Raw genomic sequence first — 24,800 nt, 5'->3', positions numbered from 1 at the left:
CTGTGACACTCTAAGCTATGGTTGGGCACTTTATTTATAAAGTTCTAAATATATGTATTCAAACATTTATTTGCCTTGACTCAGAATGTTCAACTTTCCTTATTTCCAGACAGTCAGTTTCATATTTGGGATTATGCATTGAATTATCATATTTTTTCTTACCTCAAAAATTTGACTTTTTTCCCTGTGGGCTGTTAGGCTCGCGGGGGCTGAAAATGCTTCATTTTATTGCGTCATTTTTGGCGCGGACTTTTTTGGCGCAAAAATTCTTTTCCGTTTCCGGCGTCATACGTGTTGCCGGAAGTTGCGTCATTTTTTGACGTTATTTTGCGTCAAAGATGTCGGCGTTCCGGATGTGGCGTCATTTTTGGCGCCAAAAGCATTTAGGCGCCAAATAATGTGGGCGTCTTTTTTGGCGCTAAAAAATATGGGCGTCATTTTTGTCTCCACATTATTTAAGTCTCATTATTTATTGCTTCTGGTTGCTAGAAGCTTGTTCACTGGCATTTTTTCCCATTCCTGAAACTGTCATTTAAGGAATTTGATCAATTTTGCTTTATATGTTGTTTTTTTCTTTTACATATTGCAAGATGTTCCACGTTGCAACTGAGTCAGAAGATACTACAGGAAAATCACTGCACAGTGCTGGAGCTACCAAGCTAAGTCTGCTATAAACTTTTGGTATCTGTTTTCTCCAGCTGTTATTTGTATTGCATGTCATGTCAAACTTATTAATGCAGATAAAATTTCCTTTAGTACTGTTACATTACCTGTTGCTGTCCGTCAACATCTAATTTTCAGAGTGTTCCTGATAACATAAGAGATTTTATTTTTTAAATCCATTAAGAAGGCTATGTCTGTTATTTCTCCTTCTAGTATACATAAAAGTCTTTTAAAACTTCTCTTTTTTTCAGATGAATTTTTTAAATGAACATCATCATTCTGATACTGATAATGGTTCTTCTGGTTCAGAGGTTTCTGTCTCAGAGGTTGATGCTGATAAATCTTTGTATTTGTTCAAGATGGAATTTATTCGTTCTTTACTTAAAGAAGTGTTATTTGCATTAGAAATAGAGGATTCTGGTCCTCTTGATTCTAAATGTAAACGTTTAAATAAGGTTTTTAAATCTCCTGTAGTTATTCCAGAAGTGTTTTATCTCCCTGATGCTATTTCTGAAGTAATTTCCAGGGAATGGAATAATTTGGGTAATTTATTTACTCCTTCTAGACGTTTAAGCAAATTATATCCTGTGCCATCTGACAGATTAGAGTTTTTTGGGACAAAAATCCCTAAGGTTATGGGGCTGTCTCTACTCCTGCTAATGTACTACTATTCCTATGGCAGATAGTACTTCATTTAAGGATCCTTTAGATAGGAAAATTGAATCTTTTCTAAGAAAAGCTTACTTATGTTCAGGTAATCTTCTTAGACCTGCTATATTTTTAGCGGATGTTGCTGCAGCTTCAACTTTTTGGTTAGAAGCTTTAGCGCAACAAGTAACAGATCATAATTTTATAGCATTATTATTATTCTATAACATGCTAATAATTTTATTGGTGATACCATCTTTTGATATCATTAGAGTTGATGTCAGGTATATGTCTCTAGCTATTTTAGCTAGAAAAGCTTTATGGATTAAACTTGGAATGCTGACATGTCTTCTAAGTCAACTTTGCTTTCCCTTTCTTTCCAGGGTAAATAATCATTTCGTTCCTTTCCTCACAACAAGGAACAAAAGCCTGATCCTTCATCCTCAGGAGCGGTATCAGTTTGGAAACTATTTCCAGTTTGGAATATATCCAAGCCTTATAGAAACCTATAGCCAGCTCCTAAGTATCTATGAAGGTGCGGCCCTTATTCCAGCTCAGCTGGTATGGGGCAGATTACGTTTTCTTCAAAGAAATTTGGATCAATTCCGTTCTTAATCTCTGGTTTCAGAAACATTGTTTCAGAAAGGTACAGAATTGGCTTCAAGTTAAGGCCTCCTGCTAAGAGATTCTTTTCTTTCCCGTGTCCCAGTTGACACAGCAAGGCTCAGCATTTCTGAAATGTGTTTCAGATCTAGAGTTGGCTGGAGTATTTATGCCAGTTCCAGTTCTGGAACAGGGGCTGGGGTTTTATTTTATCTCTTCATTGTACCAAAGAAGGTCAATTCCTTCAGACCAGTTCTGGATCTATCATTATTGAATCGTTATGTTAGGATACCAACATTCAAGATGGTTACTGTAGGACTATCCTGCCTTTTGTTTAGCAAGGGCATTATATGTCTACAATAGATTTACAGGATGTGTATCTGCATATTCCGATTCATCCAGATCACTTTTAGTGTCTGAGATTCTCTTTTTAGACAAGCATTACCAGTTTTGTGGCTCTACTGTTTGGCCTAGCCTCAGTTCCAAGAATTTTTTTCAAAGGTTCTCGGTGCCCTTCTTTCTGTAATCAGAGAATAGGGTTTTGGTATTTCCTTATTTGGACGATATCTTGGTACTTGCTCAGTCTTCTCATTTTCGAAGAATCTCATACGAATCGACTTGTGTTGTTTCTTCAAGTTCATGGTTGGAGGATCAATTTACCAATCAGTTCATTGATTCCTCAGACAAGGGTAACCTTTTTAGGTTTCTAGATAAATTCAGTGTCTATGACTCTGTCCTTGTCAGACAAGAGAAGTTTAACATTGATATCAGCTTGTCAAAACCTTCAGTCACAATCATTCCCTTTGGTAGCCTTATGCATGGAAATGTTGGGTCTTAGGACTGCCGCATCAGATGCGATCTCCTTTGCTCGTTTTCACATGCGACCTCTTCAGCTCTGTATGCTGAACCAATGGTGCAGGGATTACTCAAAGATATCTCAATTAATATCTTTAAACCGATTTTACGACACTCTCTGACATGGTGGACAGATCACCATCGTTTAGTTCAGGGGGCTTCTTTGTTCTTCCGACCTGGACTATAATCTCAACAGATACAAGTCTTACAGGTTGGGGAGCTGTGTGGGGGTATCTGACGGCACAAGGGGTTTGGGAATCTCAGGAGGTGAGATTTCCGATCAATATTTTGGAACTCCGTGCAATTTTCAGAGCTCTTCAGTCTTGGCCTCTTCTGAAGAGAGAGTTGTTCATTGTTTTCAGATAAGACAATGTCACAACTGTGGCATACATCAATCATCAAGGAGGGACTCACAGTCCTCTGGCTATGAAAGAAGTATCTCGAATTTTGGTTTGGGCGGAATCCAGCTCCTGTCTAATCTCTGCGGTTTATATCCCAGGTATGGACAATTGGAAAGCGGATTATCTTAGTCGCCAAACGTTGCATCCGGGCGAATGGTCTCTTCACCCAGAGGTATTTCTTCAGATTGTTCAAATGTGGGAACTTCCAGAAATAGATCTGATGGCTTCTCATCTAAACAAGAAACTTCCCAGGTATCTGTCCAGATCCCGGGATCCTCAGGCGGAGGCAGTGGATGCATTTTCACTTCCTTGGAAGTATCATCCTGCCTATATCTTTCCGCCTCTAGTTCTTCTTCCAAGAGTAATCTCCAAGATTCTGAAGGAATGCTCGTTTGTTCTGCTGGTAGCTCCGGCATGGCCTCACAGGTTTTGGTATGCGGATCCTGTCCGGATGGCCTCTTGCCAACCGTGGACTCTTCCGTTAAGACCAGACCTTTTGTCTCAAGGTCCTTTTTTCCATCAGGATCTGAAATCCTTAAATTTAAAGGTATGGAGATTGAACGCTTGATTCTTGGTCAAAGAGGTTTCTCTGACTCTGTGATTAATACTATGTTACAGGCTCGTAAATCTGTATCCAGAGAGATATATTATAGAGTCTGGAAGACTTATATTTCTTGGTGTCTTTCTCATCATTTTTCTTGGCATTCTTTTAGAATACCGAGAATATTTCAATTTCTTCAGGATGGTTTAGATAAGGGTTTGTCCGCAAGTTCCTTGAAAGGTCAAATCTCTGCTCTTTCTGTTATTTTTCACAGAAAGATTGCTATTCTTCCTGATATTCATTGTTTTGTACAAGCTTTGGTTCGTATAAAGCCTGTCATTAAGTCAATTTCTCCTCCTTGGAGTTTGAATTTGGTTCTGGGGGCTCTTCAAGCTCCTCCATTTGAACCTATGCATTCATTGAATATTAAATTACTTTCTTGGAAAGTTTTGTTCCTTTTGGCCATCTCTTCTGCCAGAAGAGTTTCTGAATTATCTGCTCTTTCTTGTGAGTCTCCTTTTCTGATTCTTCATCAGGATAAGGCGGTGTTGCGAACTTCTTTTGAATTTTTACCTAAAGTTGTGAATTCCAACAACATTAGTAGAGAAATTGTGGTTCCTTCATTATGTCCTAATCCTAAGAATTCTAAGGAGAAATCGTTGCATTCTTTGGATGTTGTTAGAGCTTTGAAATATTATGTTGAAGCTACGAAATCTTTCTGTAAGACTTCTAGTCTATTTGTTATCTTTTCCGGTTCTAGGAAAGGCCAGAAAGCTTCTGCCATTTCTTTGGCATCTTGGTTGAAATCTTTAATTCATCTTGCCTATGTTGAGTCGGGTAAAATTCCGCCTCAGAGAATTACAGCTCATTCTACTAGGTCAGTATCTACTTCCTGGGCGTTTAGGAATGAAGCTTCGGTTGACCAGATCTGCAAAGCAGCAACTTGGTCCTCTTTGCATACTTTTACTAAATTCTACCATTTTGATGTATTTTCTTCTTCTGAAGCAGTTTTTGGTAGAAAAGTTCTTCAGGCAGCGGTTTCAGTTTGAATCTTCTGCTTATGTTTTTTGTTAAACTTTATTTTGGGTGTGGATTATTTTCAGCAGGAATTGGCTGTCTTTATTTTATCCCTCCCTCTCTAGTGACTCTTGTGTGGAAAGATCCACATCTTGGGTAGTCATTATCCCATACGTCACTAGCTCATGGACTCTTGTTAATTACATGAAAGAAAACATAATTTATGTAAGAACTTACCTGATAAATTCATTTCTTTCATATTAGCAAGAGTCCATGAGGCCCACCCTTTTTTGTGGTGGTTATGATTTTTTTGTATAAAGCACAATTATTCCAATTCCTTATTTTATATGCTTCGCACTTTTTTTCTTATCACCCCACTTCTTGGCTATTCGTTAAACTGATTTGTGGGTGTGGTGAGGGGTGTATTTATAGGCATTTTAAGGTTTGGGAAACTTTGCCCCTCCTGGTAGGAATGTATATCCCATACGTCACTAGCTCATGGACTCTTGTTAATATGAAAGAAATGAATTTATCAGGTAAGTTCTTACATAAATTATGTTTTTGTGCAATTTTAAAACGCATGGAGAATTTTTAGTTATTTTTATGGATAGATATTTTGTCCTACCCATATTTTTTATCTTCTGATTTTCAATTGTACATTTTTATTGAACAATAATCCTACATTTTTCTTTTTGGTTATGGTAAACCAATACTAAATGTGGGGCCATAAAATGTGTTTTAAATATGTAGGAAATATTACTTTTTCTTTTGGTATTTGATAGTGGTATTTTCACCATAGTAAAGGGACAGTGTACCACTAGATTTTTCTTTGCATAAATGTTTTGTAGATGATCCATTTATATAGCCCATCTGGATGTGTTTTTGTAAAAATGTATAGTTTTGCTTATTTTTAAATAACATTGTGCTGATTTTCAGACTCCTAACCAAGCCCCCCAAGTTTTAGATGTATACTGATGTATACAGACTTCAGACTGCTGCTGTTTGTATAATGGGTATTTCTCTTACATGGTGTATCCAGTCCACTGATTCATCCTTACTTGTGGGATATTCTCAATCCCTACAAGAAGGGGCAAAGAGAGCACACAGCAGAGCTGTCCATATAGCTCCCCTCAGGCTCCGCCCCCCCCCAGTCATTCTCTTTGCCGCTCTAACAAGTAGCATCTCCACGGGAGGGTAAAGTGAATGTGGTGTTAGATTTGTAGTTTTTATTTCTTCAATCAAGAGTTTGTTATTTTAAAATAGTGCCGGTTTGTACTATTTACTCTGAGGCAGAAAGTGATGAAGATTTCTGCTGAGAGGAAAAAGATTTTAGCATGTTGTAACTAAAATCCATTGCTGTTCCCACACAGGACTGTTGAGTACCGGAGAACTTCAGTTGGGGGGAACAGTTTGCAGGCTTAAACTGCTTAAGGTATGCTCATTCACTTTTTTTCTAACAAGACTTGGTAATGCTAGAAGACTGACAGAAATCCCCATGTGGGAACGTAAGCCATATTCTGAGACTCAGTATAGAAGGATGACTTAGTTAAAGGGCTTAAATCACTGGTGGACACTGTTATGGGGACAATCGATTATTTTATTACTATAATCTGATATTTGCACAAGTGTTTATTATGTTTTTTTTTTTTTTACGCCTGGCATATTTTTAGACACCTAATTTGGCTTAGGAAGGCCCCACAACTCCGGAGTGAAGAGGGAGGGGGCCTAATTTTCGCGCCTCAGTTGCGCAGTTCTTTTGCAAGACAGTTTTATGCAGCTTCACGTGTAGAGTCCAGAGATTGCAGGAGGACTCCAGGGAGGCTTATTTTCGTCCAAAACTAATCCCCAAGGAAGGTAGGGCCACAGCAGAGACTGTGGCATGGTGCTGTAGTGTGTTAAACCGGTGGCCTGCTTCAATTTGCTCCGGTTTGGGCAATAAGGGGTTAATTGTCTTGAAACTTAGTGTGCAATCATTTCAAAGCATTAGGATCATATGGTGAAAATTTCATAAAGATAGGATGTTTTTTTGAGATTTGGTAAAAAAGTGTGCGCTTTTTATTATTTAAAGGCACAGTACCGTTTTTTCAAAAAGTGTATTTTACTGTATTTGAGTGCTGTCTAAGTCTGTCTAACATGTCTGAGCCTACAGATAGACCCTGTTCTATGTGTTTAAAAGCCATGGCGGTACCCCCATTGCATTTGTGTTTAAAGTGTGCTAAGGTATCTAAACATTTTAATGACCATGCAGGGACACTTAAAAATGTAGCCCAAGATGATTCTTTGACGGAAGGTAATGAGGATAGTCCTCCTTCCTCTCCCCATGTGTCGACACCAGTTACGCCCGCGCATGCGTTGCCTAGTACCTCTAGCGCATTGGGCCCTATTACTTTACAGCAATTAGCAGCAGTCATGGATAATTCCCTTGCGGCATTTCTATCCAAACTGCCAGTTTTTCCAAAGAAGCGTGATAGCTCAGTTTTAAGAACAGAGGATGAGCAATCAGAAGCTTTGGATGATTTATCTGTTGTACCCTCACAACACTCTGAAGTGGCAGTGAGGGATGGTCTGTCCGAGGGAGAAATTTCTGACACAGGAAAAGTTTCTCAGCGGGCAGAGTAAGATTCCTTAGCGTTTAAATTTAAGCTGGAACACCTCCGCGTCCTGCTTAAGGAGGTTTTAGCTACGCTGGATGATTGTGACCCCATGGTGGTCCCAGAAAAATTGTGTAAAATGGACAGGTTTTTAGAGGTCCCTGTATACACTGATGCGTTTCCGATCCCGAAGAGGGTGGCGGATATTGTGACTAGGGAGTGGGAGAGACCAGGTGTACCTTTTGTCCCCCCCCCCCCCCCCATCTTTAAGAAAATTTTCCCCATAAATGACCCCAGGCGGGACGCGTGGCAGACGGTCCCTAAGGTAGAGGGAGCAGTTTCAACACTTGCTAAGCGTACAACTATACCAATAGAAGACAGTTGGGCTTTTAAAGACCCTATGGATAAAAAATTGGAAGGTTTGCTGAAGAAAATGTTTGTTCAGCAAGGTTTCCTTCTTCAGCCAATTGCCTGCATTATTCCTGTAACTACTGCAGCGGCTTTTTGGTTTGAGGTGCTGGAGGAGTCGCTCCAGAGGGAGACTTCATATGACAAAGTCATGGATAGAATTCATGCTCTAAAGCTGGCTAATTCTTTTATCACTGATGCCGCTTTCCAATTAGCTAAGTTAGCGGCAAAAAATTCGGGTTTTTCCATTATGGCGCGAAGAGCGCTTTGGCTCAAATCATGGTCGGCTGATGTGTCGTCCAAAACAAAGTTACTAAACATTCCTTTCAAGGGAAAGACCCTTTTGGTCCCGAGTTGAAAGAAATTATCGCGGATATCACTGGGGGGAAGGGCCATGCCCTCCCGCAGGATTGACTGTTTAAGGCCAAAAACAAGGCTAATTTTCGCTCCTTTCGCAACTTCAGGAGCGGACCTGCTTCAACCTCTGCTGCCGCAAAGCAAGAGGGTAACGCTTCACAGCCCAAAGCAACCTGGAAACCCTTGCAGGGCTGGAATAAAGGTAAACAGGCCAAGAAGCCTGCGCCTGCTACCAAGACAGTATGAAGGGGTAGCCCCCGATCCGGGACCGGATCTAGTAGGGGGCAGACTTTCTATCTTTTCTCAGGCTTGGGCAAGAGATGTTCCAGATCCATGGGCATTAGAAATTGTTGCTCAGGGGTATCTTCTAGAATTCAAGGACTCACCCCCAAGGGGAAGGTTCCACATTTCTCGTTTGTCTTCAGACCAGACAAAGAAACAGGCGTTCTTACGCTGCGTAGAAGATCTTCTAAAGATGGGAGTGATACACCCAGTTCCAATTGCATAACAAGGACTGGGATTTTACTCGAACCTGTTTGTGGTTTCCAAAAAGGAAGGAACTTTCAGGCCAATCCTGGATCTAAAAATTCTAAACAAATTCCTCAGAGTTCCATCTTTTAAAATGGAAACCATTCGGACAATCTTGCCGATGATCCAGGAAGGTCAATATATGACTACCGTGGATCTAAAGATGCGTACCTACATATTCCTATCCACAAAGATCATCATCAGTTCCTAAGGTTCGCCTTTCTGGACACGCATTACCAGTTCGTGGCCCTTCCTTTCTGGTTGGCCACCGCTCCCAGAATTTTCACAAAGGTGCTAGGGTCCCTTCTAGCGGTACTAAGACCGCGGGGCATTGCAGTAGCACCTTACCTAGACGACATCTTAATACAGGCGTCGTCTTTTTCAAAGAGCCAAGGCTCATACGGACATTGTTCTGGCTTTTCTAAGGTCTCACGGGTGGAAGGTGAACGTAGAAAAGAGTTCTCTGTCCCCGCTCACAAGGGTTCCCTTCCTGGGAACACTAATAGACTCGGTAGAAATGAAAATATTTCTGACAGAGGTCAGGAAGTCAAAGCTTTTAACTACTTGCCGAGTTCTTCATTCCATTCCTCGACCTTCTGTGGCTCAGTGCATGGAGGTAATCGGATTAATGGTTGCGGCAATGGACTTTGTCCCTTTTGCCCGAATTCATCTAAGACCACTGCAACAGTGCATGCTCAAACAGTGGAATAGGGATTTTGCAGATTTGTCTCCTCAAATACAAATGGACCAGAAAACCAGAGACTCTCTTCTCTGGTGGTTGTCTCAGGATCACCTGTCTCAGGGAATGAGCTTCCGCAGACCGGAGTGGATCATTGTCACGACCGATGCCAGTCTGTTAGGCTGGGGTGCGGTCTGGGACTCCCTGAAAGCTCAGGGTCTATGGTCTCGGGAAGAATCTCTTCTCCCGATAAACATTTTGGAACTGAGAGCGATATTCAATACGCTCCAGGCATGGCCTCAACTAGCGGAGGCCAAATTCATCAGATTTCAGTCGGACAACATCACGACTGTAGCGTACATCAATCATCAGGGAGGAACAAAGAGTTCCCTAGCGATGAAGGAAGTAACCAAGATCATCAAATGGGCGGAGGATCACTCCTGCCATCTATCTGCAATTCACATCCCAGGAGTAGACAACTGGGAGGCGGATTTTCTGAGTCGTCAGACTTTCCATCCAGGGGTGTGGGAACTCCACCCGGAGGTTTTTGCTCAGCTGACCCAGCTATGGGGCATTCCAGAATTGGATCTGTTGGCGTCCCGTCAGAACACCAGACTTCCCCTTTACGGATCCAGGTCCAGGGATCCCAAGGCGGCATTGATAGATGCTTTAGTAGCGCCTTGGTCATTCAGTCTAGCTTATGTCTTTCCACCGTTTCCTCTTCTCCCTCGGCTAGTAGCCAGAATCAAGCAGGAGAAGGCTTCGGTAATTCTGATAGCGCTTGCGTGGCCACGCAGGACTTGGTATGCAGACCTAGTGGACATGTCATCGGTTCCACCATGGAAACTGCCATCGAGGCAGGATCTTCTAATACAAGGTCCATTCAAGCATCCAAATCTAGTTTCTCTGCAACTGACTGCTTGGAGATTGAATCAGTTATAGATACTCTGATCCAGGCCAGAAAGCCTGTCACCAGGAAAATTTACCATAAGATATGGCGGAAATATCTTTGTTGGTGTGAATCCAAGGGTTACTCGTGGAGTAAGATTAGGATTCCAAGGATATTGTCTTTTCTCCAAGAAGGATTGGAGAAAGGTTTGTCAGCTAGTTCCTTAAAGGGACAGATATCTGCTCTGTCTATCCTGTTACACAAGCGTCTGGCAGCTGTACCAGACGTTCAGGCGTTTGCACAGGCCCTAGTTAGAATCAAGCCTGTCTACAAACCTGTGGCTCCTCCATGGAGTCTAAATTTAGTTCTTTCAGTTCTTCAAGGGGTTCCGTTTGAACCTTTACATTCCATAGATATTAAGTTATTATCTTGGAAAGTTTTGTTTTTGGTAGCTATTTCTTCTGCTCGAAGAGTTTCTGAATTGTCTGCTTTGCAGTGTAATTCACCCTATATGGTGTTCCATGCAGATAAGGTTGTTTTGCGTACCAAACCTGGTTTCCTTCCAAAAGTGGTTTCTAATAAGAATATTAACCAGGAAATCATTGTTCCTTCTCTGTGCCCTAATCCAGTTTCTAAGAAGGAACGACTGTTACACAATCTTGATGTGGTTCGTGCCTTAAAATTCTATTTAAATGCAACTAAAGATTTCAGACAAACATCATCCTTGTTTGTTGTCTATTCTGGTAAGAGGAGAGGTCAGAAAGCGACTGCTACCTCTCTTTCCTTCTGGCTGAAAAGCATCATCCGATTGGCTTATGAGACTGCTGGACAGCAGCCTCCTGAACGAATTACAGCTCATTCCACCAGAGCTGTGGCTTTCACATGGGCTTTCAAGAATGAGGCTTCTGTTGAACAGATTTGTAAGGCAGCGACTTGTTCTTCACTGCATACATTTGCCAAATTTTACAAATTCGATACTTTTGCTTCTTCTGAGGCTATTTTTGGGAGAGAGGTTTTGCAAGCAGTGGTGCCTTCCGTTTAGGTTACCTGACTTGTTCCCTCCCTTCATCCGTGTCCTAAAGCTTTGGTATTGGTATCCCACAAGTAAGGATGAATCCGTGGACTGGATACACCATGTAAGAGAAAACAGAATTTATGCTTACCTGATAAATTACTTTCTCTTACGGTGTATCCAGTCCACGGCCCGCCCTGGCAATTAAGTCAGGTTCAAATTTATTTTTGTAAAACTACAGTCACCACTGCACCCTATGGTTCTCCTTTTTCTCCTAACCGTCGGTCGAATGACTGGGGGGGCGGAGCCTGAGGGGAGCTATATGAACAGCTCTGCTGTGTGCTCTCTTTGCCACTTCCTGTAGGGATTGAGAATATCCCACAAGTAAGGATGAATCCGTGGACTGGATACACCGTAAGAGAAAGTAATTTATCAGGTAAGCATAAATTCTGTTTTTTATATGTAGATGAGGGGGGGGGGAGGTTCTGCTATCAGCCCTTTTCAGTGGGTTATCTCATTAACAGTGTTAAATTGGGAGCTTCTAAGTAAGTTTTTAAAAGGTTTTACACTGGATTTTTATATCAGTATCTGTGCATCTTATTCTTTATAGTAGTGTCTATTACATGCAGTTATTTAAAAATTGGTTTAACCTATTTTTTGTCTGCTGAAAAAATTAGATCTAATTTGAGTGGGTACTTAAAGGGACACGGAACCCAAATTGTTTCTTTCGTGTTTCAGATATAGTAGGCAATTTTAAGCAACTTTCTAATTTACTCCTATTATCAATTTTTCTCCGTTCACTTGCTATCTTTATTTGAAAAAGAAAGCATCTAAGCTTCTTTTTTTTTGTTTAGAACTCTGGACAGCACTTTTTTATTGGTGGATGAATTTATCCACTGATCAGCAAGAATAAGGTTATTCACCAAAAATGGGCCGGCATCTAAACTTACATTCTTGCATTTCAAATAAAGATACCAAGAGAATGAAGAAAATTTGATAATAGGAGTAAATTAGAAAGTTGCTTAAAATGGCATGCTCTATCTGAATCACAAAATAAATTTTTTTGATTCAGTGTCCCTTAAACAGGAACAAAAAAATCAAAATTATAAATGCAACAAACAACTAAAAACAGCTTTAGCACAGGGTTATACAATAATTCTGAAGGGGTTACATTTAATCAACATTTATTTAACGTTTTTATGCAAGAACATTTAAATGGTGCAGTAATGTCAAAATTAAAGGTTAATGATTTAAATAGAGCATGCAATATTAAACTGCTTACCAGTTACCTTTTAATTTGCTTTATTCTTTTGGTATCCTTTGTTGGAGAATAAATCTAGGTTGACAGCTTAGGAGTGTGCACGTGTCTTTAGCAGTCTGTGGTAGCAGTGTTTGCAATTGCTGCTTGATGGCTAAAGATGCTCATGAGTTCACCTAGGCTTCCTCTTTAACAAAGGAAACATAGTGAACTAAGACAAATTGATAAGAAAAGTAAATTATTCAAATGTAATGCTCTGTACACTAGTTTAATTACACTAAGTTTAATTTTGACTTTACTGTGTCTTTAACGTCTGTAATGCTCGTGGGATATTTCCCTATCAGACCAAACTTGGCCAGTAGTCTTCTTATCCCAGCTTCAAGTGGAAGGATAAGGAAATATCCCAGAACAAGAGAACAGGTAAGTAAAGAGGTAAGCAGTACTCACAGTAGAGAGGGCAATCCTTCACTGACCTACAGAGGATAACTGGAGAGTAGTCAGGCAATCAGAGTTCGGCAACAACAAGGCAATCCAGAATACCAGCAGTATAGGGGTTAAGCAGTAGAGAGGTCTGGGACAGACAGAGTTCAGCAACAATAAGGCAGCCAGCAGATCAGGGGTTAATCAGAAGAGTGGTCTTGAGACGAGCAGAGTTCAGCAACAGTAAGGCAGTCAGCGGTTCAGGGGTTAATCAGAAGAGTAGTCTTGAGACATGCAGAGTTCAGCAACACTAAGGCAATCAGCAGTTCAGGGGTTAATCAGAAGAGTGGTCTTGAGACGGGCAGAGTTCAGCAACAATAAGGCAATCAGCAGTTCAGTTTAGAAAATAAGCACCCAGGAGCACACACAGTAACACCTATACTTGGGCAACGATAACAGGCAACAGAGGTACTTGCATAGGCGTAGATTCGCGCCAGAGGAAGCATTCAGCTGCAATCCGGACCAGCATCAGAGGGAGCTGACGTTCGGCGATGATGTCATCGCCGAGCACCAGAAGCAGCCGCCGCATGACAAGTAAGGGGAGCGGTGACCGGAACTGGAGCGGCGTGACAACGTCAGCTCTTTCATATACTTGTAACATGAAAATTCAGTAATATGCTGTGCTGTTATCTATTCAAACACTTCCCATATGGGCTCCTGTCACCATCTGAAAATATATTCTTTGAGCTGATAATTGTACTTTTTATGTTTAGATATCGAGAGAAAGCAAAAAAAGATGCTGCAGCTGTCGAAAGCTATGTCTCAAAACTCCTGCAATCTGTTGGCAGAGTAAGTAAAGGGATATGTGGATAGATTGTAGTTTTATATCTTGTTACTCTATCATTTAAATTGCTATAAAACAAATTCATCAGCAGGTACAAATAACCCTGTATGATTTTGAATGTTTGCAGATTATTAGATTACTATTATATGTTTTGTTTTGTTTTTTAAATAGACTTGCTCAAAATAGTGGTTTATTGTATATGTCCTTCACTATCATATTGCATTATGTACCGCTTAATGATTTCAGAACAAATCTGTAAACTACTGTTTCATTTTTTAATGAAAACATTTTATTGTTTGCTAATCTATGTTCATTATGTCTTATATAGCCTACAGAGTCCATATCAGAGGGAGACATTCGCCTGTTCTGTAAGTATACACCAATACTGATAAATCTTAAAGGTAGAAGTGCTAAAAATAACATGCTGTGATTTTAGCATAAGCGACCCTGCAGTGTTTTAACTATTTGTTTAACCCCACACAGTGATAAAACACATAGTTAAAATACCGCACAGGAGTTACACTGTTCTATTCGAGTGGCTATAGCCACATTTCATTTTTTATAATGTCTTTTTCTTTCCAATGGCATGGAGAGTCCACAAATCCATTCTAATTACTAGTGGGAATTCAACTCCTGACCACCATGAGAAGGCAAAGAACACCCCAGCAAAGCTGTTAAGTATCACTTCCACTTCCCATAAACCCCAGTCATTCTTTGGCTTGTCTGGGGAAGGACCTTCTACTTAAAGGTCTTTTTCTTACATCCAATCCCAGTTTCAGGAGGACCTGGAGAAGGGCTTGTCCGCCAGTACTCTGAAAGTCCAGAACTCTGCCCTTTTGATTCTTTTACATAACGTCTCGCTGAATTCAAGATGTTCAATCCTTTGTTCAGGCCTGTATTTAAGTCTGTTGCTCCTCCATTGAGCCTTAAAGGGACAATGAACCCAATTTCTCCAACATTGGTGTGTCCGGTCCACGGCGTCATCCTTACTTGTGGGAATATTCTCTTCCCTAACAGGAAATGGCAAAGAGAGCACAGCAAAAGCTGCCCATATAGCCCCCCCTCTGGCTCCGCCCCCCAGTCATTCTCTTTGCCGCTCTGAACAAGTAGCATCTCCACGGGGATGGTAAAGAGTATGTGGTGTTAGTTGTAGTTTTTTATTCTTCTATCAAGAGTTTGTTATTTTAAAATAGTGCCGGTTTGTACTATTTACTCTAAAACAGAAAAAAGATGAAGAGTTCTGTTTAAAGAGGAGGATGATTTTAGCAGCAGTAACTAAAATCAATTGCTGTTCCCACGCAGGACTGTTGAGCCCAGAGAACTTCAGTTGGGGGGAACAGTTTGCAGACTTTTCTGCTCAAGGTATGACTAGTCCTTTTTCTAACAAGACATAGTAATGCTAGAAGACTGTCATTTTCCCTTTTTGGGATCGGTAAGCCATTTTCTTAGACTCATAACAGAATGAAGGCTTATTAATGGGCTATATACTGGTTGACACTATTGTGGGCTAAATCGATTGATTTATTCAATATTTATATGTATTTTGGAGTGTTTTGGAACTTAAAAACACTTTGGGGAACGTTTTTAATCGCCTGGCAGTGGTTTAGACACCTATTCTAGTCAGGAAGGGCCTTTCACTCTAGTATGCAGAGGGAGGAGGCCTCATTTTCGCGCCTTAATTGCGCAGTTACTTCTGGAAGCAGTGCATGCAGCTTCATTTGAGAGAGGTCCGGTGGCCATAAAAAACGTTTCTGGAGGGCTTATTTCTGTGGCGAATATCCCCTAAGGAAAGGTGAGGCCGCAGCAAAGGCTGTGGCTGGGACTGTAGTGGGTTTAAGCTGGTAAATTGATCAAATTGCTCCGGTTTGCTCATTTAAGGGGTTACAAACTTGAAATTCGGTGTGCAATACTTTCAAAGCAATAAGACACTAGGGTGCAAATTTGGTAAGGATCGGATATTTCCTTCATAGTTTTTCACACATTCAGAAATAAAGTGTGCTCTGTTTAACATTTAAAGAGACAGTAACGGTTTTGTTTAAAAACGGTTTTATTGCATTTAATAGCCTGTATAAGCCTGTCTAACATGTCTGTACCTTCAGATAGAACATGTTCTGTATGTGTGGAGGCCAAGGTGGTCCCCCCTTTAAATGTATGTGATAATTGTGCCATGGCGTCCAAACAGAGTAAGGACAGTTCTGTCACATTTAATAAGGTTGCCCAAGATGATTCCTCAAGTGAAGGTAGTGGGGATAGTTCATCATCCTCTCCTTCTGTGTCAACACCAGTTATGCCCGCGCAGGCGACACCTAGTACATCTAGCGCGCCAATGCTTGTTACTATGCAACAGTTAACGGCAGTTATGGATAATTCTATAGCTAATATTTTATCCAAAATGCCAGCATATCAAAGAAAGCGTGATTGCTCAGTTTTAAATACAGTAGATGAGCAAGAGTGCGCTGACGAGAATTTATCTGTCATACCCTCACACCAGTCAGAATTGGCAGTGAGGGAGGGTCTGTCGGAGGGAGAAATTTCTGATTCAGGAAAAATTTCTCAACAGGCAGAACCTGATGTTGTGACGTTTAAATTTAAGTTAGAACATCTCCGCGCCCTGCTTAAGGAGGTACTAACTACTCTGGACGATTGTGACTCTTTGGTCATTCCAGAAAAATTGTGCAAAATGGACAAATTCCTAGAGGTCCCGGTGCACCCTGATGCCTTTCCGATACCCAAAAGGGTGGCGGACATAGTGACCAAGGAGTGGGAGAAACCAGGCATACCCTTTGTCCCACCTCCTATATTTAAGAAAATGTTCCCCATTGTTGACCCAAGGAGGGATGCATGGCAAACAGTCCCTAAGGTTGAGGGGGCAGTTTCTACGTTGGCCAAACGCACGACTATTCCCATCGAGGACAGTTGTGCTTTCAAAGATCCTATGGATAAAAAATTGGAGGGTTTGCTTAAAAAGATATTTGTTCAGCAAGGTTTCCTCCTCCAACCAATTTCGTGCATTATTCCTGTCACAACGGCGGCGTGTTTTTGGTTCGAAGAACTAGAAAATTCGCTCAATAAGGAGACCCCATATGAGGAGGTCATGGACAGAATTCATGCACTTAAGTTAGCTAATTCCTTTATTTTAGATGCCGCTTTGCAATTGGCGAGGTTAGCGGCGAAAAATTCAGGTTTTGCAATTGTGGCACGCAGAGCGCTCTGGCTAAAGTCTTGGTCGGTGGATGTGTCTTCCAAGACAAAATTGCTTAATATTCCTTTCAAAGGTAAGACCCTTTTTGGGCCAGAATTGAAGGAAATTATTTCAGACATCACTGGGGGAAAGGGCCATGCCCTCCCACAGGATAGGCCCTTTAAGGCCAAGAATAAATCTAATTTTCGTTCCTTTCGCAACTTCAGGAACGGACCGTCTCCTAACTCTGCAGCCTCTAGACAGAATTCATGCTCTGTTTAACATTTAAAGAGACAGTAACGGTTTTGTTTAAAAACGGTTTTATTGCATTTAATAGCCTGTATAAGCCTGTCTAACATGTCTGTACCTTCAGATAGAACATGTTCTGTATGTGTAGAGGCCAAGGTGGTCCCCCCTTTAAATGTATGTGATAATTGTGCCATGGCGTCCAAACAGAGTAAGGACAGTTCTGTCACATTTAATAAGGTTGCCCAAGATGATTCCTCAAGTGAAGGTAGTGGGGATAGTTCATCATCCTCTCCTTCTGTGTCAACACCAGTTATGCCCGCGCAGGCGACACCTAGTACATCTAGCGCGCCAATGCTTGTTACTATGCAACAGTTAACGGCAGTTATGGATAATTCTATAGCTAATATTTTATCCAAAATGCCAGCATATCAAAGAAAGCGTGATTGCTCAGTTTTAAATACAGTAGATGAGCAAGAGTGCGCTGACGAGAATTTATCTGTCATACCCTCACACCAGTCAGAATTGGCAGTGAGGGAGGGTCTGTCGGAGGGAGAAATTTCTGATTCAGGAAAAATTTCTCAACAGGCAGAACACGGCGGCGTGTTTTTGGTTCGAAGAACTAGAAAATTCGCTCAATAAGGAGACCCCATATGAGGAGGTCATGGACAGAATTCATGCACTTAAGTTAGCTAATTCCTTTATTTTAGATGCCGCTTTGCATTTGGCGAGGTTAGCGGCGAAAAATTCAGGTTTTGCAATTGTGGCACGCAGAGCGCTCTGGCTAAAGTCTTGGTCGGTGGATGTGTCTTCCAAGACAAAATTGCTTAATATTCCTTTCAAAGGTAAGACCCTTTTTGGGCCAGAATTGAAGGAAATTATTTCAGACATCACTGGGGGAAAGGGCCATGCCCTCCCACAGGATAGGCCCTTTAAGGCCAAGAATAAATCTAATTTTCGTTCCTTTCGCAACTTCAGGAACGGACCGTCTCCTAACTCTGCAGCCTCTAGACAAGAGGGTAATGCTTCCCAGGCCAAGCCAGCATGGAAACCAATGCAAGGCTGGAACAAGGGTAAACAGGCCAAAAAGCCTGCTGCTGCTACCAAGACAGCATGAAGGGGTAGCCCCCGATCCGGGACCGGATCTAGTAGGGGGCAGACTCTCTCTCTTTGCTCAGGCTTGGGCAAGAGATGTTCAGGATCCCTGGGCACTAGAAATAGTCTCTCAGGGTTATCTTTTAGAATTCAAGGAACTCCCTCCAAGGGGAAGGTTCCACATGTCTCGCTTATCTTCAGACCAGATAAAGAGACAGGCATTCTTACATTGGGTAGGAGATCTGTTAAAGATGGGAGTGATACACCCAGTTCCAACAGTGGAACAAGGTCAGGGGTTTTACTCAAACCTGTTTGTAGTTCCCAAAAAAGAGGGAACTTTCAGACCAATTCTGGATTTAAAAATTCTAAACAAATTCCTCAGAGTTCCATCGTTCAAAATGGAAACCATTCTAACGATTTTACCAACAATCCAGGAGGGTCAATATATGACTACCGTGGATTTAAAGGATGCGTATCTACATGCCTATCCACAAAGATCATCATCAGTTCCTAAGGTTCGCCTTTCTGGACAAACATTACCAGTTTGTGGCTCTTCCGTTCGGTCTAGCCACTGCTCCCAGAATTTTCACAAAGGTGCTAGGGTCCCTTCTTGCGGTTCTAAGGCCGAGGGGCATTGCAGTGGCACCTTACCTAGACGACATCCTAATCCAAGCGTTGTCCCTTTCCAGATAAAGGGCTCATACAGACATTGTATTAGCTTTTCTCAGGTCTCACGGGTGGAAGGTGAACGTGGAAAAGATTTCCCTATCCCCGTCTACAAGAGTTCCCTTTCTGGGAACAATAATAGATTCTGTAGAAATGAAGATTTTTCTGACAGAGGTCAGAAAATTAAAGCTTCTAAAGGCTTGTCAAGTTCTTCAATCTATTCCTCAACCTTCCATAGCTCAGTGCATGGAAGTAATAGGTCTATTGGTTGCAGCAATGGACGTGGTTCCTTTTGCTCAAATTCATCTAAGACCATTGCAACTGTGCATGCTCAGACAGTGGAATGGGGATTATGCAGACTTGTCTCCCCAGATTCAAGTAGACCAGGTAACCAGAGACTCACTCCGTTGGTGGTTGACTCAGGATCACCTGTCTCAGGGAATAAGTTTCCGCAGACCAGAGTGGGTCATTGTCACGACCGACGCCAGTCTATTAGTCTATGGTCTCGGGAAGAGTCTCTTCTCCCGATAAACATCCTGGAACTGAGAGCGATATTCAATGCGCTCCGGGCTTGGCCTCAACTAGCGAAGGCCGGATTCATAAGATTTCAGTCGGACAACATGACGACTGTAGCTTACATCAACCATCAGGGAGGAATAAAGAGTTCCTTGGCGATGAGAGAGGTATCCAAGATCATCAAATTCACATCCCAGGAGTAGACAACTGGGAGGCGGATTATTTGAGTCGTCAGACTTTCCATCTGGGGGAGTGGGAACTCCACCCGGAGGTCTTTGCCCAGTTAACTCAATTATGGGGCATTCCAGACATGGATCTGATGGCGTCTCGTCAGAACTTCAAGGTTCCTCGCTACGGGTCCAGATCCAGGGATCCCAAGGCGACTCTAGTGGATGCATTAGTGGCGCCTTGGTCGTTCAACCTAGCTTATGTGTTTCCACCGTTTCCTCTCCTTCCCAGGCTCGTAGCCAGGATCAAACAGGAGAAGGCCTCTGTGATTCTGATAGCTCCTGCATGGCCACGCAGTACTTGGTATGCAGACCTGGTGAATATGTCATCGGCTCCACCATGGAAGCTACCTTTGAGAGAGGATCTTCTAGTACAAGGTCCATTCGAACATCCAAATCTAGTCTCTCTGCAACTGACTGCTTGGAAATTGAACGCTTGATTTTATCTAAGCGTGGGTTTTCAGATTCAGTTATAGATACTCTGGTCCAAGCCAGAAAACCTGTGACTAGGAAAATTTACCATAAGATATGGAAAAAATATATCTGTTGGTGCGAATCCAAGGGATTCTCTTGGAGTAAAATTAAAATTCCTAGGATACTTTCCTTTCTCCAAGAGGGTTTGGATAAAGGGTTGTCAGCGAGTTCTCTTAAAGGACAGATATCTGCTCTGTCTGTTTTGTTACACAAACGTCTGGCAGCAGTGCCAGATGTACAGGCGTTTGTACAGGCCTTAGTCAGAATCAAGCCTGTCTACAGACCCATGACTCCTCCATGGAGTCTAAACTTAGTTCTTTCAGTTCTTCAAGGGGTTCCGTTTGAACCTTTACATTCCATAGATATTAAGTTACTATCTTGGAAAGTTCTGTTTTTGGTTGCTATTTCTTCTGCTAGAAGAGTTTCTGAATTGTCTGCTTTGCAGTGTGATCCACCCTATCTGGTATTCCATGCAGATAAGGTTGTTTTGTGTACCAAACCTGGTTTTCTTCCGAAAGTGGTTTCCAACAAGAATATTTACCAGGAAATAGTTGTTCCGTCTCTGTGTCCGAATCCAGTTTCAAAGAAGGAACGTTTGTTACACAATTTAGATGTGGTCCGTGCTTTAAAATTCTATTTAGACGCAACAAAGGATTTCAGACAGACTTCATCTTTGTTTGTCGTTTATTCTGGTAAGAGGAGAGGACAGAAAGCTACTGCTACCTCTCTTTCTTTTTGGCTAAAAAGCATCATCCGATTGGCTTATGAGACTGCCGGACGGCAGCCTCCTGAACGAATTACAGCTCATTCTACCAGAGCTGTGGCTTCCACATGGGCCTTCAAGAACGAGGCTTCTGTTGATCAGATATGTAAGGCAGCGACTTGGTCTTCTCTGCACACTTTTGCCAAATTTTACAAATTCGATACTTATGCTTCTTCGGAGGCTATTTTTGGGAGAAAGGTTTTGCAAGCCGTGGTGCCTTCCGTTTAGGTAACCTGATTTGCTCCCTCCTGTCATCCGTGTCCTAAAGCTTTGGTATTGGTTCCCACAAGTAAGGATGACGCCGTGGACCGGACACACCAATGTTGGAGAAAACAGAATTCATGTTTACCTGATAAATTTCTTTCTCCAACGGTGTGTCCGGTCCACGGCCCGCCCTGGTTTTTAATCAGGTTTGAAAAATGTATTTCTTTATACACTACAGTCACCACGGCACCCTATAGTTTCTCCTTTTTCTCCTAACCGTCGGTCGAATGACTGGGGGGCGGAGCCAGAGGGGGGCTATATGGGCAGCTTTTGCTGTGCTCTCTTTGCCATTTCCTGTTAGGGAAGAGAATATTCCCACAAGTAAGGATGACGCCGTGGACCGGACACACCGTTGGAGAAAGAAATTTATCAGGTAAACATAAATTCTGTTTTTTTTTTCTTTCGTGATTCGGATAGAGCATGAAAATTTAAGTAACTTTCTAATTTACTCCTATTATCATTTTTTCTTTGTTCTCTTGCTATCTTTATTTGAAAAATAAGGCATCTAAGCAGTTTTTTTGTTCAGAACCATGGACAGCACTTGTTTTTTGGTGGGTGAATTTATCCACCAATCAGCAAGAATAACCCAGGTTGTTCACCAAAAATCGTCCGGCATCTAAACTTACATTCTTGCATTTCAAATAAAGATAACAAGAGAATGAAGAAAATGGGAGTAAATTAGAAAGTTGCTTAAAATTGCATGCTCTATCTGAATCACAAAAGAAAAAAATTGGGTTCAGTGTCCCTTTAATCTTGTTCTTAGGGTTCTGCAGCAGGCTCTATTTCAGCCTATGCATTCTGTTGATGATAAACTTTTATCTTGGAAGGTTTTGTTTCTGCTTGAAGAGTCTCAGAGCTTTTTCGGCTCTGCAGTGTGATCCCTCTTACCTCATTTTTTTATGCGGATAAGGCGTTCCTTCGTACCAAATTGGGATGTCTTCCGAAGTTGGTGTCGGCCCGCAATGTAAATTAGAGAATTTTCGTTCTGTCCTAATCCTTCTTCTCCTTAAGAACGTCTGTTGTATAACCTGGATGTTGTACGTGCTCTGAAGTTATATCTGCAAGCAACTAGAGTTGTTCAACAACCTACTGCCCTTATTGTTGTAGTTTCTGGTAAATGTAAGGGCCAGAAGGCCACTTCTTCTACTCCTTTCTTTTTGGTTGAGAAGGGTTATTCGGTTGGCTTATGAGATGGATTACGGATCATTCCACTGGGCTGTCTCTTCTTCCTGGGCCTTTAAAGGGACATTATACACTCTTTTTTTTCTTTGCATAAATGTTTTGTAGATGATCTATTTATATAGCCCATAAAGTTTGTTTTTTTATATGTATAGTTTTGCTTATTTTTAAATAACATTGCTCTGATTTTTAGACTCCTAACCAAGCCCCAAAGTTTTACCGTCAGCTACCTACTCCAGCTTGCTCCTGTTTGTGTAAAGGGTCTTTTCATATGCAAAAGAAGGGGGAGGGGGGAAGTGTCTTATTTCCCACTTGCAGTGGGCTTTCCGGCTACCTTTTCAAAAGGGCTAAACTGAGAGCTTCTAAGTAAGTTTTTAAACAGTTTTATACTGGATTTTTATATCAGTATAGGGGCATTGTATTCTTTATAGTAGTGTCTATTACATGCAGTTATATGAAAAGTAGTGTATACTGTCCCTTTAAAAATCAGGCCTCTGTGGAACAAATCTGCAAGACTGCCACTTGGTCCTCGTTGCATACTTTTGCCAAATTTTACTAATTTCGATATGTTTGCCTCAGCTGAGGCTTCTTTTGGGAGGAAAGTTTTTCAAGTGGTGGTGCCTTCTGTTTAGGTCTGCCTGTCTCGTTCTCCCTCCCTTCCATTCTGTGTCCTCTAGCTTGGTTATTGGTTCCCATTAGTAATTCGATTGGATTTGTGGACTCTCCATGCCATTGGAAAGAAAGCAAAATTTATGCTTGCCTTATATATTATTTTCTTTCTTGGCATGAAGAGTCCACGACCCGCCCTTATTGATTTTAAGATGGCTTTGGTCAATTTCTAAACCTCAGGCACCTTTATATCCTTTGTGTCTTCTTCTCTTTACATATTCCTTCGGCTGAATAACTGGGTTTTATGGGAAGTGGAAGTGATACTTAACGTCTTTGCTTAAGTATTCTTTGCCTCCTCCTGGTGGCCAGGAGTTGAATTCCCACTAATAATTAGAATTGATTTGTGGACTCTCCATGTCAGGAAAGAAAATAATTTATCAGGTAAGCATTAATTTTGTTTTTAACTTTTTATTTTATTTCAATTTGCATTGATGTATTGAAAATGGTATGGAAAAAAGGGGGAGAGGAAAAGTATGCAATACACATATACAGTATCTACAAATTTAGTTTCAGTGATTTGGGATATATTCTATCCTTAATGAGACATTAAACAGTTTGAGATTGTAATGTAAAATGTTTAATTGTTTGTAGTAAAAAAACAAAACAAAATTTTTGCAATATAGATGTGTTATTAATTGTATCCCCCTTTTCCTGTAATTTAATTTTGAAAATTGTTGATTTTGTCACATTGAGAAAGTTCCGTTTGTTGCTTAGGTAAGTGTCCAGCAACGACGAGAACTCCTTCACAATTGAGCCGCCCACCACTATACACGCCAGCACTACACAGAAGACTTCTGTGTAGTGCTGATGTGTATAGTGGTGGGCGGATCAATTGTGAAGGAGTTCTTGCCGTTGCCGGACACTTACCTAAGCAACAAACTGAACTTTCTCAATGTGAACATAAGAGCACCTCTGACAGACCAAATTACATCTCAGCTACAACTGTAAGTGTATGAAGAGCAGAGCCAGGTGGTGACTGGGAATCATAGGATATTTGTGTTTGCTGAGCCGTTTCAGGAATAGTTCCAGGCTTCTCTACAAACACTGGAATCTGATCATTTCCATCGGATTTAATTTGGACTCCACTCTAAATATTCTTCTCACTTGGTACACTTAGAATCTGGATTTTGTATATATTTTTTTCCCTTGTGTTTCTCCACTCAGCAATGTTCAAAACAGTCTAACTCTTTGTGGGATTTAACTGCCCCCCCCCCCCCTAAATTGGGGATTTTACCACTTCTTTTGGATCTAAGCATTCATTTGGAACATTTTTCTGGAATTTCCAGTTGGAACTCTTTTGGGACTCACTATTAGATGTGCACTTAGCATTTGAGATTGGCCAATCTTTTCCTTTTTTCTATGATCCCTATTTTTTCTTTTTTTTATTGGTTTATTATCTACGTACATTAAATATCATATCCTTTGTTATTAACTACTCAATGCTTGTTTCTCCTACATTGGTGTATCCGGTCCACGGCTTCATCCTTACTTGTGGGATATTCTCATTCCCTACAGGAAGTGGCAAAGAGAGCACACAGCAGAGCTGTCCATATAGCTCCCCCTCTGGCTCCGCCCCCCAGTCATTCTCTTTGCCGCTCTGAACAAGTAGCATCTCCACGGGGGTGGTAAAGAGTATGTGGTGTTAGTTGTAGTTTTTTTATTTCTTCTATCAAGAGTTTGTTATTTTAAAATAGTGCCAGTTTGTACTATTTACTCTACAGCAGAAAGTGATGAAGATTTCTGTTGAGAGGAGTATGATTTTAGCACCAGTAACTAAAATCCATTGCTGTTCCCACGCAGGACTGT

The 24,800-nt window shown here is 41.3% G+C and overlaps 1 protein-coding gene across 2 annotated transcripts in view; it reads left to right on the top strand.

The window, feature by feature from the left end:
• NAE1 (NEDD8 activating enzyme E1 subunit 1) overlaps positions 1-24,800 on the top strand; it is a 172,220-nt gene that overhangs the window by 103,842 nt on the left and 43,578 nt on the right. For both annotated transcript variants that reach the window (XM_053704154.1, XM_053703323.1), the window contains exons 14-15: positions 13,644-13,719; positions 14,043-14,082. In XM_053704154.1, the coding sequence (XP_053560129.1) occupies positions 13,644-13,719; positions 14,043-14,082 (116 nt within the window). The remainder of the gene's footprint in view (positions 1-13,643; positions 13,720-14,042; positions 14,083-24,800) is intronic.

Source organism: Bombina bombina, chromosome 1 (assembly GCF_027579735.1).
Source record: "Bombina bombina isolate aBomBom1 chromosome 1, aBomBom1.pri, whole genome shotgun sequence".
Taxonomy (NCBI): domain Eukaryota; kingdom Metazoa; phylum Chordata; class Amphibia; order Anura; family Bombinatoridae; genus Bombina; species Bombina bombina.
This window is presented reverse-complemented; position numbering and strand designations above follow the sequence as displayed.